This window comes from Marmota monax, unplaced genomic scaffold (assembly GCF_021218885.2).
Source record: "Marmota monax isolate L192 unplaced genomic scaffold, Marmota_monax_Labrador192_F-V1.1 WCK01_AAM20220418_F8-fsc00196, whole genome shotgun sequence".
NCBI lineage: Eukaryota > Metazoa > Chordata > Mammalia > Rodentia > Sciuridae > Marmota > Marmota monax.
Window position 1 is genome coordinate 1,704,808 of NW_026694390.1, and position 20,061 is coordinate 1,724,868.

Below are 20,061 nucleotides of genomic sequence, written 5' to 3' on the forward strand. Positions count from 1 at the left end.
ACAGAACTGTGTGGGAAGAGAGAGAACTGGCAAGGTCTCTCTGGGGTCAGATTTGGGCTGGGCAGGGACGCACTGCAGCAGGCCGTGACCTGGGTGGTGGTGACCTGAAAGCTGACACATGGTGATGCTCTCCCTTCAGCAGTTGGCTTCCTTCCACTGTTATCATCTTTGTTCCCTTAAGGAAACCAAAGGAATATGACTGCTGTCCCAGACCTGTCCTCCTGACCCTCCAGGTCAACCCAAACCCCCTAGATTGTCACTGTACCCTCCTACCACTGTCTTGGCCTAGCCTTGAGCCTGGACTGAGGTCACACCCTCTGCATAGGACCCCAAGTCTTCCCTAACCCATTCTTTCATGGGGGCCCTGGAGCACAGGGAGATGGCAAAGGCTGAAAGCTGCAATGCAGTGGCCAGTTGGAAGTTATCAGAAGAAAAAGAAAAGCAAGCCCCTGAGGGCGTCACACGGCTGAGGTTGGCTATTCCACTTTATTTAGCAAATAGTCACACTCTGGGCCCCACCGAGCAGCTCCTCCAGCATCACCTGAGTCTGCCTTGAGAAGCGCAGGGAACAGGAAGGCTCATGTTCCCCACCTGGGCCTTGTCTGCCACCACACACAACACACACCTTAGGACAACACCACTGCTCTGGGTCCTCAGGAGCCACCCCAATGTGGTCTGGGGGGCCCTCCAGTGTTCAACGGCCTCCTGTAGGGCCTCAGCTCCGCCCCAGGTACAGAAGCCCCTACTCCTGAGATGCCACGCCAGGGCAAGAGGCTCGTCTCCAGCTGTGGAGTTGCTACACCCCAATCCTGGGCCTGCCACCTGTCCCTGCTGGGCAAGAAGCAAAATGTACGAAAATACTTTTAATCATTTCTTTGAAACAGTTAAGAAATAAGGTCGTCTTATTTTCTTTTACAATCCGAGTAAAAAACACAGTTCACATTAGCGCCGGGGCCAACATCAGCTTCTTCCCGCCACGCCAGGCGCTCAGTAGAAACGCTTGTTCCGCTCCTGGCGCTTCTGGAACACCACAGCACCCACCACGGCACAGACGATGATGCCCAGGAGCGCGCACAGCAGCAGCAGGAACACCCTCCACCCTGTCAGGGGCCCGCTGCGGAAGTTCCCCGTGGGGTCGTCCACGTTATCTAAGGAAGAAGAGAGGGGGGTGAAAAGGCAAAGGGGCAGGGCTGCTGGCTGGGCTCCAGGAAAGAGACCACATAGCAGGCCCAGCATAGGGCCACCACACCCACCCTACCCGGGACCTCAGTGAAAACCAGAGACTCCTGGGCTCCTTCTGAAAAGGAGGTACGAGGAGAGGCCCAGGAATCTATGTGACAAGCCCCAACTCCCCCAAGTCGCAGTGTGAGAATCCCCCTCCTCACCAGGAGAAACGGCTCTGACCAAAGGCTGCCCCTACCTGCAGCTCTCAGCGACCTCCCCGGCTGGCTCACAGGTCCTGAGCTACCACCCACACGCTGCAACCCTCTCTAGCCACACCACTCTTCTGCCTGCCAACTGTCAATGGACCCTACTGGGTGCCACACCCTGTCACACGTGGGATCTCAGATTCTGACCACCCTGGAAGGTGGTACCTTTTCAAAACTGAGAGAAGATGAGGACTTGGCTGTGACTACAGGCCATGAGTGGAGGGACTGGGATGAGGATGAGCCTTATGTCTGCCGTTTGGCCTCCACACTGTGGCCCTCCACTTGACATTGGGGTCTGCACAGGCCTTTCCCAACCAGGCCCGGGCTCAAGTCGGGCCTTTCTGCTGTGCTGTGTTTATGCTGCTCATTTGACAGAATGCCAGCTGCGAGTCAACCTACAGCCTCCTTCCTGCACAGCCTGAACCCAGGCTGGCCTGCCGACCCCAGCCTCTTTCTCCCTGCACAGTGACAACAATGAACTGAACCAGGGGAGCCTGAGAGATGTTGCTTTCCTGCCAAGCTCCTCAACCCCGGGGCTCCCAGTCCTCCCTGGTGCCTTCTCTGCCTCAGGTGCTAACTGAGCCCCAGGGTCAGGGCCTGCTTAATACAGCTGGGCAAAGAAGGAAGCTTTGAAACAGCTGCCAAAGGAACAAGTGCATCAACTTCTGAAAACAAGTTAATCCTTGCTTTGCTGGTCACTTGGGGAGGAAAGTACTCAGTAGCCAGTATGGATTTTCCTCTAACCAGATGATGGTCCACAGCTGGATTTGTTCCATCTCCAAAATATTTAAAACTATGTGAATCTTTGAAAAATGAGATGTTGATGCGGTGTAGTGGTAGACACCTATAATCCCAATGACTAGGGAGGCTGAGGCAGGAAGATACAAGTTTGAGGCCAGCCTAGGCAATTCAGTGAGATCCTGTTCCAAAAAATATACCTTATTCCTCCAACCATGACATTCACTCTATGAAGCAGAATTCGTGCCATGAGAAGAACCCAGGGTTTGGAGTTTTGCAAAAACCCAAGTTCAAATCTTGCCTTACCTCTTTCTGGCTGAGGAAACATGAGGGTTTCAGCCCCTTCAGCCAGCCATAGACTCAATCTCCAAAGTGCTCACAGACTAACAGGCATGCCAAGAGTGCTGACACACTTCCTTCAGGCAACAAATTGCCGCTTGACTTTTTTTTTTTTTTGGGGGGGGGGGGTGACTGGGGATTGAACTCAGGGGCTCTCGAACACTGAGCCACATCCTCAGTTCCATTTTGTATTTTATTTAGAGACAGGGTCTCACTGAGTTGCTTAGTGCCTCACTGTTGCTAAGGCTGGCTCTGAACTCGAAATCTTCCTGCCTCAGCCTCCAAAGCCACTGGGATTACAGATGTGTGCCACTGCTCCCAGCACACCCCCTTGACTGAATGACCATTGTCCCTAGCCCCCAACACAGAAGGGAGCAGATACAGTGCTCTGGGTGTCCTGATTGGCTGCTGCTGCCTCAATAGAAACCACATGGCGTAGAGGATATCCTCACAGATGGACTGGCTTTCCTGCCTCAATCATTTCCTTAAAGACTCACCAGAGCTGACTGGACCCAAGCTTCTGGCCTCTTAGGAACTCCAGGCAGGACCAGGAGCACAACTCATCAGGGACAGGGCTGATACAAGAGCCCAGAACACAGCCAGAACTGGACCAGGAAGGGCTGAGAGCTCCAAACTCACCTGAGGCCTAGCAGGGACAGTCTGGGTGCACATACCTTTAGGTGACTTGAGGAAGTTGACACCAGGCTCTATCTTGGTCCAGTCGATGTTTTCCTCATCAGGTGTGTGCTCTACCATTAGCTGGAACAGCTTGATAGAGATGATGTCATGATTGTCTGCAGGATCAAAAATGAGCCTGTGATGGCATGGAGCCAGCCTCAAGGCCATGGCCCACGGACCCCTCAAAGAGAAGCTGATGTTCCTGATATGGAGAGTGCTGCTGCTGCCCATGGCTGGGCCTGTTTTCTTCCTAGCTACCTTCAATCCTCGAGGCAGGCAGTATTCCAGGGGCTGGGTGTGTTCAGCAAGTACAAGGCCCTCGTTTCAATCCCCAGCACCAAAAAAATGAAGAGAAACCAAGGAAAAAGGAGGGATGGAGAGAAAAGAGCATGGGCTTTATATTCAAAATCACATGGGTCTAAACTGCAGGCCTGAGGCCCTCTCTGAGGCTCAGTTTCCTCTTCTGTAAAACAGGAATGATAATCTCCATCATGGGTGTGCACCATGGCAAGTAAATGAGCACACATAGATCACACGGAAGACAATGTGAGGTAGAGGGTGTATATTTAAAATAGGGACCAGATCAGGGCTGGCGGAGAAGCCTGATCCTCCCAAGGGCAGGCAGCCAATAGATGCTCCTATCAGAGATCTGTGAAGGATGCAAATGAGAAAGTCAGCATCCAGCTAGGGGCCCAAGCCCAACACACAGTTAGCAACTGCACCTGAGGAAACTCAGGAAAGACATGGTCCAACCAGCATGGGCAGGAAAGGACCACCACTCGACACTAACAGCTCTCCCATTTTCGGGGGGTGGGGGCTTGAGTCTCAGAGCCACAATATGACATCCAGCCTGCCTAACTAATTGTAAGCTCAACAGGCTACAATCTGAGGAAAGGCCTTTTACTTAGGGGGGTGGGTACAGAACTGGGTATTGAGTCCAGGGGCTCTCTACCACTGAATAACATCCCAACACACACACATACACCCTCCCCCCCTTTTTTTTTTCTTGAGACAAGGTCATGCTAAGTTGCTGTGACTGACCTTGAACTTGTGATCCTCCGGCCTCAGCCTCCCAACTTGATGAGATTCCTGGTATATACCACTGCACCCAGCTAAAAAAGGCCTTTTTTAGAGGGAGAATCTCTGGAGCCATGAGAAGGGAGAACCTATATAGAGCAAGGCCCTGGCAGACAGGTCAGGCAGGGCTGAGTGGCATCTGATAGTCAAGCATACACGGTCCCTGGAGGCAGCAAGTGGCCAAGGAAAGAGTCATACTCTAGTTCCCACCTGAGCTCTGCCCCTTCCCATTTCCAATTTTTGGGAAATCCCTCAACTCTGAAATTCCCAGGGTGTTGGTTGTATAAAAAGTGAAAAGACGATTTCCTACTAAAGACTGTATCCCAGGATTGTCCACAGGATGCCAAATATCAACAACCCTCCAACTAATGGCCAGACACTACCACTTTTGGGGTCATCTCCACCACTCTTTACTGAGCTCCTCCAAACAGCCCTGGAGAGCATCCATCTGCCACAGATCTGGTTCTGTTCTCATCAAGAACCACCTGCAAAGTGAGCGCAGACCTACAATTCCAGCTACTTGGGAGGCTGAGGCAGGAGAATCACAAGTTCAAGGTCAGCCCAGGCAACTTAGTGAATCCTATTTCAAATAAATGGATGGGGATGTAGTTTAGTGGCCGAGCACTTGTCTAGCATGTGCAAGACCCTGGGTTTGATCCCCAGATCCACAAAAAAACAAAAAAAAAACAAACCAAAACCTCTGCAGACCCATGCAGAAACACTATAAGACAAAATTTCAGGTAACCCAGGGGAGAAGATGGGGTAATGGTTATGGTGGAGTCATCAATAAAACAAGACTGGTCCTAAGTTAGTAATTACCAAAGATGGAAGACAGGAACAGGGTGCTTATTAGATCAATCTCTCATCTTGGGGGTCTATACTGACACTGCCCTATTATTAAAGTCTAAAGCAGCAGGCACGGTGGTACAAGACTATAATCCCAGCCAACTGGGAGGCTGAGGCAAGAGGACTGCAAATTTGAGGCCAGCAAAAAGGCAACTTAGCAAGACCAAGGGCTTGGAGTGTAGTTTAGTGGTAGAGAGCTTGCCTAGCATACACAAGGCCCTGGGTCTGATCTCCAGTACCAGAAAAAAATAAACAAACAAACAAACAAAAAAAAACATAACTTTAAAACAAAACAAAGGACATATTGGAATTAAGTGGACCCATGTAGTTCTCTGGGGTGGGGATGGGGGGTCTCCGGCCAGTGAACAGGTTACAGCCCTGAAAATGTTTATCCTGAAGATAAATAAACTCTTTGTCAGGTCATCCATATCACATCCCAGTTCTGGTCAGCAGGAGTTAGCCCTGGGTTTTATGCCTTCTGAGCACTCTCAGGAGAAGACTGAGAGTCACAGCCAAGGGCCACCACTAAGTATTACCAGGACCTGGTGACCTGGCAAAGTCCATACAGGCCAGAGGAGTCCCTGTGCTTACTGAGTACCCAATGCAGGCCAAACGAGACATATCCCTGACTTCATGGGGAGGTGGGGTGTGTGTCTGGGGTGGGGAGCACAATAAAGTAGATGATATGGCTGACTCAAAGATAGTAAATGCTAGGAAAAAAGGTTAGCTAGGAGTGTTGGGCACTGGAGGAGCAGGTGCAAATTCTAGTAAGGGAATTGGGGAAGGCCCCACCAAGTAGGTGACATTAAAGCTAGACTCTAAGAAGATGAAGGTCAGACAGCAAGTCAAAAGGCCAGAAGCAGGATGACACTGGTGTTTCCAAGGAACACCTTAAGCTGAGTAAGAAGCAAGCCCTGAATCAGACGTTGCAGGGGTGGGGAGGGGTAGGTAGACTATGTTGGGATGGTGCCTTGCTGTGAATTCACCAGTGCACTGGAGATGGCATGCAGAGGAAAAAGAAAAGTACAGGATGACATCAGGGTTTTTCAGCCTGAGCAACTAAAAAGTCAGAGGAGCCATTTACATCTTGCTGGGCAAAGTATGGTCTTGAGTAGTGGGCATATTAGGGCTCAGATGGGCAGCTGAGTGGACACTGGCTACTGCTTATGTAGTAGTATCTGCAAGTATACAGCGTCTAGATTCAAAGTCAATCTCCTAAAGATAAAGGAAGACTGCTAATGGATTGCTCAAAGACTAAGTCATGGGCACACCAGCATTTATAGACAATGGGAAGAGAAGGAACATGGTGAGTGTGGAAATCAAAAGAAGGTGATCAACTATGTGAAAAGGTTCCAACAGACCAGGGAAGGCTCGGGCTAAGAATGGTGGACTTCTCACTCAAACCACTCACCAGACAGGTCTCCAGTGCCAGCCGAGGCTCCAAAATAGTAGCCGGTGGGTAAGCGTACTCCCGTGATATCAATGCAATTTTTCCACTCATTCTTGTCCTCCAAGTCAGTCATCACCTGTGGCCAGCCAACATGTCAGATACACCTGCAGGCCCAAGCTTGCCATTTCCCCAGCCTCTAGAGAACCAGCAAAGGCCCAGCCAGCCTCCTCCCTCACACCTGCTCACCGTCAGACGGCCCCGGGAATAGCGCACAGCCAGGAAGGTATCATGGTCCCGGTTGCGAAAATCGGCCGTGCAACCTGCCAGCTCAGTCCAGCGTCCATCTTTGCTATGGTCATAGGAGAGGGAGCCATTGTTCACCATCACTGAGATGTACGGGAACACACGCTGGAACCAAGACACCAGTTAGTTCACTACTATCCCTTCTTCAGGAGGAAGCAGGCACACCCACCATCCCAACCCCTGGAGGCTGCTTTTGTGCCAGGACCAGGGAGAAATCCCAGACCCCACCCTCTAGCCAGCTGTCTAGTCCTTGCTTTCCTGCTCCACAGGAGAGAACAGGGCCCTACCTCAGTGGTCTCATCATTGGGGTATGTGTCCAGAAAGATGGCTAAGCCGTGAAAGTTGTCTTTGCTTCCAAACACAGGTCCTGGAATCATAAGGAGATACTCACACAATGGGAAAAACTGGAGATGTCCCCATGGGTAGCTCAAAGGCAATATGTGTAAGGGGCGGGACAGCCCAACTCTGGTCATTCATGCAGGAGACAAGGGAATTCCTAAGGATGAAGCTGAGATAGGGGGCAAGGAGGGACTCAAGTGTAACAGAGAGGACTCAAGTTTAGAGCCTGAACTATAAGGGGACAGCCACCTCGCCATGTGCTGTGAGGTGTCAAGGGGTTACCCAGTCTAGGAAAGATGGGAGAAGCCACAAAGGACCCTCTCAAACCAGGGTAGCACATTTTCTATAAAGGGTCACACAGGAAACCTTTACAGCCTTGAGGTCTATATACAGTCTCTGCTGAATGGCCTTCATATTCTAGCACTTAGAAAAATAATAATAATAATCCTTTAAAATGGGAGAATGGTTAAAACAGGTTACAAGGGGTATAACACTAAGCTACAGGACTAGCTGTTCCTCCTCTTCCCTAAAGGGCCCTCCTTCCAGGAGAGTAGGGCTTTATCTTCAAGTGGGAGCAGACTCCTATCAGGGCAGTGCAGGGTAGAAGATCCTTGGCCCCAGAAACCCAGGCAACTTCCTGCCTTGCCCACCCTGACCTCCCTAGTGGGCCAGCAGCCATGGGGCACCCACCCTCCAGGACCCAGTGGGGCCACCTGAGCAAGCACTGCCCTACCTGGTACAAGGCGGTCCCGGGTGTACCACAAGGCGATGCCATCTCCATGGAGATTCTTCTTCCCTGTGCCATGGACTTTGAAGTGGACGTGCATCTCCCAGTCTTTGAGGAAGCAAGGCTGGATGGGGGGTGGGAGACAGACAGCACTGCTCAAGAGATTCCCAGGATGTTTGAACAAGTTAGAGGCAACCCTGGCACAAACACTGCCCCACAGAACTATCTTCTTGCCTCTACCAAGACTTGGTACTTACTGATAAGCACAGAGCTAGGTGGCAGAATTACAAGTGTCACTGACCCTGGACTCCCAAGCATTTTCAGCAGGAAGGGAAGGGATTGCTGGGCCCCTACATGAGAAGAGGTAGGCCATGCAGTGTCCCAAGGCTGCCAGAGGCCCTCCTCTGCCTTGCCAGGCCTGTTCTCATCCTGGCCTCAACACCAGCCAAATCCCCTAGAGTCTGTTCTACCTCCATTCCCACTGTTCCTGCCCTGGGATCTTGAAAAATTACCCCTATCTGAGGTATGTATTTTACATAAACAAAAACGTGTTTTGGGGCAAAACAACTCATACTCAACAGATGTGAGGACAGTCTTGATACATACCCAGCTCTATTTGACCCCAAAACTTCTGCTGTCTTCTATACTTCCTACAGCCTTCAGGCCTTTAACATAAATGACACCAGCTACTTTCTGCCAACCCCTCACCCCCACCTGACTCTTCTGTTCTAACCAACCTTCCAAAGTGAAGAAAATCAGGCTCAGTGAGTGCCCAAAGGACTCGAACCTAAGTCTGACTGACTACAAAGCCCAACTCCTGGCCAGGATACCTGCCAACCAGGCCCAGCTTAAATGAGGTACCAGTATCAGTGCTGAAGCCTGATTAGGGAGGTGCTCTGGGTCCTTTTAGCCACCATATGAGAAGCAAATGCTCTCTGACAGTCATGGACATCAAGAACAGAGCTGAGCACTGCCTACAGCCAGGGGAACAGCTTGCCAAGAAGCTGCTCATGAAAACTAAGGTGTCAACAACTACTATGAGAAGGAAAAACTTTGCAGAAGTCAGAGATGTGTATATAAGCACATGATTTAAAAAACAAACAAACAAACAAAACAGTCAGAAAGGCAAACCCAAAAAAAGATATGGTTAACCTATCAGATCGGCAGCTATTAAAAACATTATTATATAATGCAGATGAGGATGCAGAGAAACACACACTCTCAAGCAACAGGTGTGACTGTAAATGTAAATGGTCCTGTCTTCTTAGCGGCAATTTGGCTACAGCTTTTTAACAGAACAAGGGAGACCCCAGTAGTACTTATTACCTAATGATATCAATGATACTAAAAAAGAGGCTGGGAATGTAGCTCAGTGGTAGAGTGCCTGCCAAGCATGCATGAGGCCCAAAGTTCCTGCAAACAATATCAATGATCTGCTCCCATTTGGGGGTGGGGAGTTAAGAAAAAATGTAAAGCATTAACTGATATTAATGACAGGTAATTCTGAGAACTGTGGGGAATGTTTACTTTATATATATATATATATATATATATATATATATTTTTTTTTTTTTTTTTTTTATTTTTAGGTATAGATGGACACAACACAATGCCTTTATTTTTATATGGTGCTGAGGATTGAACCCAGGTCCCACCAGTGCTAAGCAAGCGCTCTACCGCTGAGCCACAATCCTAGCCCTAGGGAATGTTTACTTTCTATCTTTGAATACCATACAAATGAATATTGCTTCTGTAACCAGAAAAAAACTCAAATCAAAAATAAAAAACAGGCCGGGCACAGTGATGTACACCTGTAATCCCAGCATCTCGCGAGGCTGAGGCAGGAGGATAGTAGGTTCAAAGCCAGCCTCAGCAACAGCAAGGTGCTAAGCAACTCAGTGAGACCCTGTCTCTAAATAAAATACAAAATAGGGCTGGGGATGTGGCTCAGTGGTTGAGCGCCCCTGAGTTCAATCCCTGGCACCCATAAATAAATATAGATAGATGGATAGATAGATAGATAGATAGATAGATAACAGGGCTGGGTTTGTAGCTCAGTGGTAGAGTGCTTGCCTAGCATGGGTGAGGCACTGGGTTCAATTCTCAGCACTGCGTATAAATAAATAAATGTCCATCAACAACTAAGAATAAATAAAATAAAGTAAAAAAGTTTGTCTCAGTGTAGGCAATCTAGTTTGTGCATTCTTCAATTTGCCAGATTCAATGTTCTATCTTGGGTTACCAGGAACCCAAATGATAAGATCCAGTCTGGTCTCTGAAAGCATGAAACTAATCAGGACCCACATGGCAACTCACAATGAGTTTAAAACTTCAGATCCTCTCTTGTTTGGGACAGTTCACTAGTTTGGAAACATTAGCAGAATGTGAAGGGGATACTGAGAGGTGATGAGAACTAGCTCTCAAGGATAGGGGACAAGGAATCTGAGTCCACCGCTTGCTGAAGACTATGGAGGCCTTGCTTTGAGTTGGGTTCGCACAAAGACTGAAACCCAAAAGTAAGAGTACAATAGAAAGGCCCTTGGGGATTCAGCTCAGCTTTGAATCCTCTCCATTCCAAAATTTAGACTAAGGTGACTCTGGCCTCAAATTTTTCAACAATTGCACAAGTGCAATATCTGTTATAGGATCATAAGTAACTGGTATACAAAGAGATGAGATCAAATAAAAACCAGATAGAGAATGAAAAAGAAAATAAGCCAATAAGAAGTCCAGATATGGGACTGGGTTGTGGCTCAGTGGTGGAGCGCTTGCCTAGCATGTGAGGCACTGGGTTTCATTCCCAGCACCACATAAAAATAAATAAAATAAAGGTATTGTGTCCATCTACAACTAAAAAAACAATACAATAACATAATGGGTGAGTTTAATAACAGTTTTAAAATAGTTAAGGGGAGGCCAGGTGCAGTGGCACATGCCTATAATCCCAGTTGCTTTGGAGGCTGAAGCAGAAAGATTGAGAGTTCAAAGCCAGCCTTAGCAAAAGCAAGGGCCTAAGCAACTCAGTGAGACCCTGTAGTCTAAGTAAAATACAAAATGTGGCTAATCCCTGGTACCCAAATAAATAGTTAAAGGGAGAATTTGTGAACTCAAGGTCATTTAATAAAAATATCCAGAATGAGGGCTGGGGCTATAACTCAGTGGCAGCGCACTTGCCTAGCATGTGTGAGGCACTGGGTTCGGTCCTCAGCACCACATAAAAAAATTAATTAATTAAATAAAGGCATGCCGTCCATCTACAACCATAAAAAAGATTAATATATATACATTATGTAATACATATATTTTATATATATGTGTGTGTGTGTGTGTGTGTGTATGTTTTAGTTGTGGATGAACCTTTTTTTTTTTAATTTTTGTAATACTTATTTATTAGTTTTCGGCGGACACAACATCTTTGTTTGTATGTGGTGCTGAGGATCAAACCCGGGCCGCATGCACTCCAGGCGAGCGCGCTACGGCTTGAGCCACATCCCAGCCCCATGGATGAACCTTTATTTATTTTTATATGGTGCTAAGAATCAAACCCAATGCCTCACACATGTGAGCCAAGCGCGCGCGCGCGCACACACACACACACACACACACACACACACACACAAATCTATAAACCAAAGGAGATGAAAGAAAACGATATGCTATGTTTTGGATAACATTTGACTGTATCTCCCAAAGACCCATGTATTAGCAGCTTGGTCTTCAGTATGGTGATCATTAAGAGGTGGTAGGATCTTTAAGTTGGTCCTTGGTAGGTTATTACTGGCTTCTCCATGTCTCTGCACGTCATCTCGTCCTTTCATAGATACTCCATCAATGATGCTATTTGTCATGAGTTGATGTAGCCAGCATCAACATCATGCTATCTGGACTTGCAGGCTCTTGAACATCAAACTAAATAAACCTATTTTTCTTTATGAAAATTATCCAGCCCTAGGTATTTCATTATAGTAACAGACAACAGATTAACACACCATACCTACACAAACACACACACACAGAGAAAGAGTGAGAGAGAAGAGAAAAAAAAAAATTTAACACGGAGGGAGGGGGCTGGGGTTGTGGCTCAGCGGTAGATTGCTCGCCTAGCATGTACAAGGCCTTGGGTTCAATCCTCAGCACCACATAAAAATAAATAAATAAATAAAGGTATTGTGTTCATCTACAACTAAAAGAATGAAAGGAAAATTAAGACATTTTCAGACAAAACAAAAACAAATTAAAAGAATTCATTATTAGTGGACACAATTACCACCTTTCATTCTTTGTGAAGATGGAAAATGATCACAATATAAGAGTTCAGGAATGAAGAACAACAAAGAAAAAATATGAAGGTAAAAAAATCTACATAAATATTTGAGTAAAACAATTTAAAACAGAAAGCATTAAAATAAATGACAGCAATAGGGTAAAGAGAGTTTAAAGTATCTTAAGAACCTTGCATTATTCAAGAAGGTGGTTAAAGTATACTTTATCCTTAAGTCTTTGGTAAACATGGACACATATTTTAAACTCTATAATAACCACTATAAAATTGCAAAAAGAACATACAACTTTCAAGCTAACAAAAAAAAAAAATAGAACAGAACAATAAAAATTAATCCCAAGGAAATCAAGACCAGGGAGAATAATGAACAGTGTTCAAGTAAAACAAATAGAAGGTAAACTGTAACAGCCAAATTATATTGTTATTTTGTGTGCATGAATAAATATGTAACAAAAAATCCCATCATTATGTATAACTACAGTTTAAAAAAAATGGGGAGGGGCTGGGTTTGTGGCTCAGACTCAAGAGTTAGAGTGTGAGGCACTGGGTTGGATTCTCAGTACCACATAAAAATAAACAAACAAAATAAAGGTATTATGTCCACCTATGACTAAATATATATATATATATATATTTAAAATGGGGTAAAAAAGAAAGGTAAATAGACAGGAGATCAAACTCAAGTGTGCAGGTAATTATATGTAAATGAACTAAATGTTAGATTAAAAAACAAAACATAAGGGCCCCTAGGACCTTTCTATACTATTTCTTACAATGGTGCATGAATCTACAACTAATTCAAAATTAAAGGTTAAACTTAAAAATTAAATAAAGGTATTGTGTCATCTAAAACTAAAAATAAAAAAAATTTAAAGTAACTAAATGATCAAATATGATCAAATATCTAAATTTAAGAGTTAGCCAGATATAGTAGTGCATGCCTGTAATCCCAACAACTTGGGTAAGGTGAGGCAGGAGGACCACAGACAAGTTTGAGATCATCCTGAGCAATTCATCAAGACCCTCAGCAACTCAGTGAGACCCTGTTTCAAAATTTAAAAATTTTAAACAGGGCTGGGGATGTAGCTTAGTGGTAAATTATCCCCAGGTTCAATACCCAGGATTTTTTAAAAAGATAAAAACAGAATAACCATACAACCTGCTATTTCTACTTTTTCTTCTTCTTCTTCTTTTTTTTTTTTTTTTTGTGGTGCTGGGGATTGAACCCAGGGCATTATGCATGTGAGGCAAGCACTCTACCAACTGAGCTATATACCTAGCTCCTAATTCTATTTCTTATGTTTATACCCAAAAGAACCCAGAAGAGGGACTCAGATGTCAGTTCATCAATATTCACAGCAGTATTCACAAGAGTCAAAAAGAGGGAACAATCCAGTGTCCATCAACAGATGAATGGATTAACAAAATGTGGTTCACATACATAGAAATATTACTCAGCCACAAGTAAAAATGCATACTAAAATACAAAGGAAACTTGAAAAAATTATGGTAAGTTAAATAAACCAGATATAGAAGGATTAAAAACTGGACAACAAACTTTAAAAGGAGACACCCCCCCCTCTCTATATATATATATCTGTGTATTAGTCACAGTTGGACAAAATACTTTTTTTCACTTATTTTTATGTGGTGCTGAGGATCGAACCCAGTGCCTTGCACATGCTAGGTGAGAGTGCTCTACCACTGAGCCACAACCCTAGAAGGGGACTCTTTTTTTTTTTTTTTTAATTTGTTATTTTTAGTTGTAGATGGACACAATACCTTTGGTTTTATTTATTTATTTTTATGTGGTGCTGAGTTTTGAACCCAGTGCCTCAAGCATGAGAGGCAAGCACTCTACCACTGAGCCACAACCCCAGCCCTAAAAGGGGACTCTTAATGATAAAGATATTATTTAATCAAAGATAGAAAAAATTTGTTTCTATATATGCCTAATTTGGTTTCAAAATATATACAACAGAAACTGACAGAATCCTTGCTAATAGAATATTAATACGGGGAATTTATATTTTCATGTCATTCCCTACACAGAATTTTAATATAATATATTCATTGCTTGAAAATCTCTTATTTGTTAATCTATCACAGTACTCCGTAACTTTTTTAAAACCTCCCTTAGTAACTGGTAAAAATGAACTGATAAAATGTCAAGAAGGATATAAAAGATTTGAACTCAATCAGCAAATGTGATTTACAGGACCTAAACCACATGCTACATTCTGTAAGTAGAGAATCCACACTCTTTGCAAGCATGCACAAAACATTTCCCAAAACTCTTGAGGGACCATGCCCAAGTCTTAACAGACTTTCAAGGGACTGAAATTCTTGACTGTAATGCAATTACACTAGATATCAATAATTTAAAAATTTTAAAAATTACCAAAATAACCCTCATTTATTTGGAAAAAAATTAAACCATATCACACATATACAAAAGTCAATCTAGATACCACATTTCAATGATCTGGGCCTAGCACTAAAGAAAGAGCCCAGCTTGGTGTGAGGTGTGCACTGGAATAAAAGAGCAAACTGAGAAAGGGAAGAGGGAAAGGAAAATCTATATTCCTGTTCCAGGTATGCTGGTAAGAAGGTCAGCTTCAGGTAAACTCACATATGGAAGCGGAGAACCTGGAAACTGATTCTGACAAGACTATGCAAGCCTTAGAAAGTCTCCATAAACCCCAGATTAAAAACTACAGGGGCTGGGGTTGTAGCTCAGTGGTAGAGTGCTTGCCTAGCATGCGTGGGGCACTGAGTTCGATCCTCAGCACCACATAAAGCAAAATAGACATGTGTCCACCTATAACTAAAAAATAAATATTTGAAAAAAGACTACAGAGAAGGAGGAAAATTTATATATATATGATATACATATAGATGTATAAGAAGTTCAACATATGAAAAATATATATTATATATATAATATATGAATGTGATATAAACAACATAAGCCTCTGAAGAATTTGAAGGAGGTAAGGTACAGATTTAGAAGCTGCTTTGGGGGCATAGTTCTCAACCATGACTACAGAGCAGCCACCTGAAGAGATCAGAATTTTTTTTTTTTTGGGGGGGGGGTACCAGGAATTGAACCCAAGGGTACTTAACCACTTGAGCCACACCCCCAGCCTTTTCATTTTTTATTTAGAGGCAGGGTCTCACTAAGTTGCTGAGGCAGGCTTTGATTTTGCAATTCTCCTGCCCTAGCCTTTCAAGTTTCTAGGATTGTAGGCATGTGCCACAATGTAGCCCATTTCTTTCACCCAGCTGAAAGCTCAGAAATTTTAATGAAAATATTTCAACATAAGACAAATTTTTAATAACAAATTTTAATGAAACCAGAATCACCTGGCAGGAACAGATCATTTTACAGTCAGGCAGTTTCCTCATCTTTGCTTGGAACAAGGTGAAAGGCAGATATAATCTAATAGTCAGATGATACATCATTAATAATTCTGATAGAAGATCACTCACAACATGATTTGGGGTTTAAAAACTAAAGGAAGTTCAAAATATTGAGTGGTCCTGCTATACCAATACTCCAACTCCATCTACAATTTAAGTGAACAATTTCTCAGAATTCACATTAAAAAATAAAAAGCAGATGTGACACTGAAGCCCATATCATTTTGCCTCTAGTATCTTGTCCATATGGTGAGGCTAGGGAGACAACATCTCATTGACATGCATTTCAATAAATTACCACTTTTGTATAATAGATATTCAAAATTTGTGTAATGTATCCAGGCATGGTGGTGCACACTTGCAGGCCCAGATACTCTGGAGGCTAGGCCAGTAGAATCCTTCAGCCCAGGAATTTGAGGTCAGCCTGGGCAACACAGTGAGACTCCATAATAAAATAAAAATTAAAAATTCTGTACTGCACTATTTTGATCAATTATGAACTAATAATCCCAAAGAAAATATTAAAACCTAAATATTAAATCCTGACAAAGTTAAAAAGTTTAAATCACAACACTTATTATGAAGCTGCAAAGAACTATGATAGGTTAAGGATAAGGGATTTTCAAGTAGTAAATATACTGTATGAAGATAAAGTCCTGTGTGGGGAATGACATGAAAATACAAGTTCAATTTAAACAGACTGAAGTACAATATAAGAAGCAATATTTAGATACCATTAAATATTTAAGAGTACTGAATAGTTTTACTGGAAACTACATCCTTTGCTTTTGGGGGGAAGAGTGGGCGGTGGTGGGTTCCAAATCCAGGGCTTCTAGGCAAGCACTGAGCGACACCACTGCAGCTACACTGAAAATATTTCAACATAAGACAATTTTTTAATAACAAATTTTAAAGGGGACGTATAATTTCAGATGGGGATGTCAGAGGGGAAAAATAAAAGTTTAAAGGCCACTGCTGTAGCCTCCACACAAGAATTCCTCAGGATGGCGCCTGGGCAACCTCTTTAGCTTCCCCATATCCTGTGTTCCAGATAACATGTACTTGGAGTTCTAGTCATCTCTGAGCCACACCATAGTTCAGAAGGCAGCTCAGGGAGTGTATGCTAATTTAGTACCTTTCCCAGATGGAGTGTGAAGGTGACAAAGAGAAAATACTGAACACAAAATTCTAAGCAATTTCTTTCAGGAAATTTGGGAATCATCCCAAACATTCATGGAATATCAGAAGGGCCCAACAGGAAATTTCCCTGGACCTGAACAGGAAAGTGAGGGAAGAAAGGCAAGGTAATATTTAGACTGAAAATTTAATTAAAGTGCAGGGCTGGGGTTGTAGCTCAGTGGTACAGCACCTGCCTAGCACATGTGAGGCACTGGGTTCGATCCTCAGCACCACATAATTAATTAATTAATTAATAGAAATGTGTCCATCTACAACTGGGAAAAAAAAGAGGTAAGTGCAGAATGCTCAGTCCTGCAATATCTCCAATCCACTGATAATGCCAACCATCAGCTACCTACACACGTAATTTAAGCCACTATTTTGGATATGGCTAAACCTAATTTCTATTAGTTCTAGTGCTATTTGTACCTCACTTAGAAAAAAAACAAAAAAACTTAATGCTATGTAGAATTCATTTCTATAAAAAATATAAGGCTACATTATCATTTTTAAATATTAACCAGGCTAGAGGTGTAACAGTGGCAGAGTGCTTGTCTGGCATGAGTAAGACCCTGGGTCTGATCCTCAGCATCATTTAAAAAAAAAAAAAAAAAAAAATCTGAAAATCTGCAAGCCCTAAGACAGAATAATAAGACAAAATGTTATTTGGGGGGAGATAAGGTGGTTAATGAAGTATTCTGAGTGGGTGGCACTTGAACTGAGACTTAACAGATGAAAAGAAATCAAGCAGGCACGAAGAACCAGGAGGCAGTGTCCCACACAGGGGGAACAATAAGTGCAAAGGTCCTGAGGCATGAAGGCAGCCAGAGGCTGGAACAAAATCAATAGAGAATGACTGGAGATGCCAGGCACCAGGAGCCAGACTGTACAGACATAATGCACAGTTATCCTTCAAAGGAGACTCCAGGCTCTGAGGATCAGAGCAAAAAACTGAAGAAAGTAACCCCAGATGCCTCCAATAGCAATTTAGTGGCATGGAACAGGAAGAGAGGAGGCAATGAGAGGACAGGCAGATGAAGCAACACAAGGACAGTGTGGGCTCCCAGAACGCAATGAGAAAGTCAATCAGGACAAAAGAGCAGGGTGACAAAGAAAACTAGGACTCTGGCCAACAGTGTGGGTTGTAGGAAGGGTTGGATCAAGCAGGCTAAGGCAGGAGCAGGTTGCTTCCCAAGCTGATACCCAGCTCAAAATTACTCCCTTTTCCCCAACTTAAACTTACTCAATGTAGAGTCTATGATGATCTTAGCCACTGCTCATATATGACATGCCAGTGACACCTCAGCCTCCCTGACCTCCAGGATAAAGATCACAGAAATTAAAACTGCCCACAAATCCAGATCCTCCCTCCTCCTCAACAAGTGGCTTGACCGGTATGTCTCGCCTCTTCAGAACCACTCACCTGGTGGTTCCAAATAGAGCCCTTTAATGATAACAAGATCCTTAGCCAAGTACTGAGGAAGGGGTCTAGGCCTTTAAGAATGTCAGAGAGATTCACCCACTGTCCAGAAGAAAGGGGGTCATGTGTACGAAGTGTACTCCTGGGTTCAGAGAACAAACATATCAATTTAAATGCGGTTTCCGCCATTTATTGGCTGCATTATCTATGCATAAAGACATGCAAACCATCTATTTCAAACAGTCTGCTTGAGAATTAAATGCAATCAGGTATGACAAGGTCAGTGCCTAACACACAGCTAAATACCCAATAATGATCCAGTTTATTTCATTCTTCCCACGATAGAAGGGGATAAATTCAGACAATCTGACAGTTCCACCATTTTCTGACTATGAGCACTTTCAACTCTTAAGACTTATTTTTTTAGTCAGTAAAATGGAGATTACATCTCTTACTGTGCATGGCTTTTGAAGAAATTAAATAAGAAAAGTGTGAAGTGTCAAGCACAGCTCCTGACACATAATACTCAATATCCATTATTTATTATTAGTGAGTGTAACCAAGATAGAGAAGGAATGAGCGAGGGAGGAGCAGGGCACGCCTATAAACGAAGCTCAGGTCTTGGCTTCTTGGAGAGGCAAGGAGCAGTGGCTTGAACGGTATGTCTCGCCTCTTGGGAACCACTCACCTGATGGTTCCAAATAGAGCCCTCTTTGCTGCGCTCATCGGGGGTCAGACGCACGTACTGGCTCGTAAGCATTGTGCTGCCTTGGAAGTCCCAGAGAGGCATGGAGCTGGAACCAACCCCTGTAGGCAGAGAGACGGACATAAACAGGTGCGTGAGAGGCCATGCCAGGACTGGTATTGAGAAGGGCAGGAAACCCACAGAGCAGCTCTCCTCGAGAGAAAGGGCACGCCCTCCCCCAACCCAGCTCAGCCTTGCCCTCATCCTTCACTCAATTCCTTCCTGGGCCTCACCTTGGTAGGGCTTGATAAGCGAATGCTCCCGCTTGAGGTGTTCACTATTGCCGTCAGTTATATCCGCAGCCACTGACGCCAGCAACAGAAGAAGATGTAGAAGGGTAACGGGGCCAGGGCCGGGGCCAGGAAGCCCAGGTCTCCCTGGGCACCGCCGGCCCCAGCCCCAGCGCCAAAACCAGCCCTCCTCCGCCATTCTCCTTTCCTCTCGGCCACTTCCGCCCTAGGACTTCCGCCTTCCGGAGGTCCTATCTAATGGCCTCCGGCCGGAAACCCTCCAACTCTAGTGTCACCGGGGAGTTAAAAAACAAAGCCTCAGCCGAGGGGGTGGCAGCTTTACTAGATGGGCAGCCCCCTGTCCTGGTTGAGGGTCGTTCCATCACCTTGTAGGTTCCAGGCACCTGCCAGCCGGGCTCAGCAATGTATTCTTAGGCGCCACAGAGTTTCAGCCAATCACAGAGCAGCACGTTAGGTTTGTAAGCCAATGAGCAGAGCAATGGTTTGAGCCGCGGGGAATGCGAGCGCTGTCCTCCGAGCAGAGCACCACGGAGCTTGTAGTTTTTATCGGCTGCTTGCGCGGACTGGATGCGCAGGACTACAACGCCCTTCTCCTCTGGCCTCTGGTCTGGTCTCTAAAAAGATCTTTGCCAATTTGAGGTGGGGGCGGTGAGCTCTAAATTGAAGTAGCAGGCTTGATGACTTTGACTCAGTAGCCTCCGCCCCAGCTAGTTCCAGGCGTTGGGGGACGTAAAATTCCCCGCTATTTGAGGGCCTCTACTGCCCCCAACTCCGCAGGTCCAGTCGGGTTGAAGCAGGAGGAGCAGACCCAGGTCTTGGCCTGGGACCCTAGTGATGGTCGGAACCTGTCTGAATCCAAACCATGACGGTGCCCTGTCTTGGAAGAAGCATCCA

At 44.8% G+C, this 20,061-nt stretch overlaps 1 protein-coding gene across 1 annotated transcript; it reads right to left on the bottom strand.

Annotated features, from left to right (window-relative positions):
- Positions 1 to 467: 467 nt before the first annotated feature.
- Positions 468 to 19,477, bottom strand: Lman2 (lectin, mannose binding 2). Its single transcript, XM_046468023.2, has 8 exons — positions 19,150 to 19,477; positions 18,860 to 18,978; positions 7,874 to 7,991; positions 7,089 to 7,168; positions 6,745 to 6,906; positions 6,520 to 6,634; positions 3,182 to 3,301; positions 468 to 1,148 (listed from the first exon to the last, which is right to left on the bottom strand). Exons 1-8 carry the CDS (start codon positions 19,343 to 19,345, stop codon positions 988 to 990), a joined length of 1,071 nt encoding a protein of 356 aa, XP_046323979.1. The 5' UTR covers positions 19,346 to 19,477; the 3' UTR covers positions 468 to 987.
- Between the last annotated feature and the right edge of the window lie 584 nt (positions 19,478 to 20,061).

Bases quoted from the DNA above. Each gene is read 5' to 3' on its own strand.
- Lman2 (XM_046468023.2), bottom strand. From the start codon at position 19,345: ATGGCGGAGGAGGGCTGGTTTTGGCGCTGGGGCTGGGGCCGGCGGTGC. The intron at 7,992-18,859 runs GTGAGTGGTTCC...CCCCCCATCCAG, and splicing joins GCTCTATTTGGAACCATCAG to CCTTGCTTCCTCAAAGACTG. The intron at 1,149-3,181 runs GTATGTGCACCC...CTTCTTCCTTAG, and splicing joins CTTCCTCAAGTCACCTAAAG to ATAACGTGGACGACCCCACG.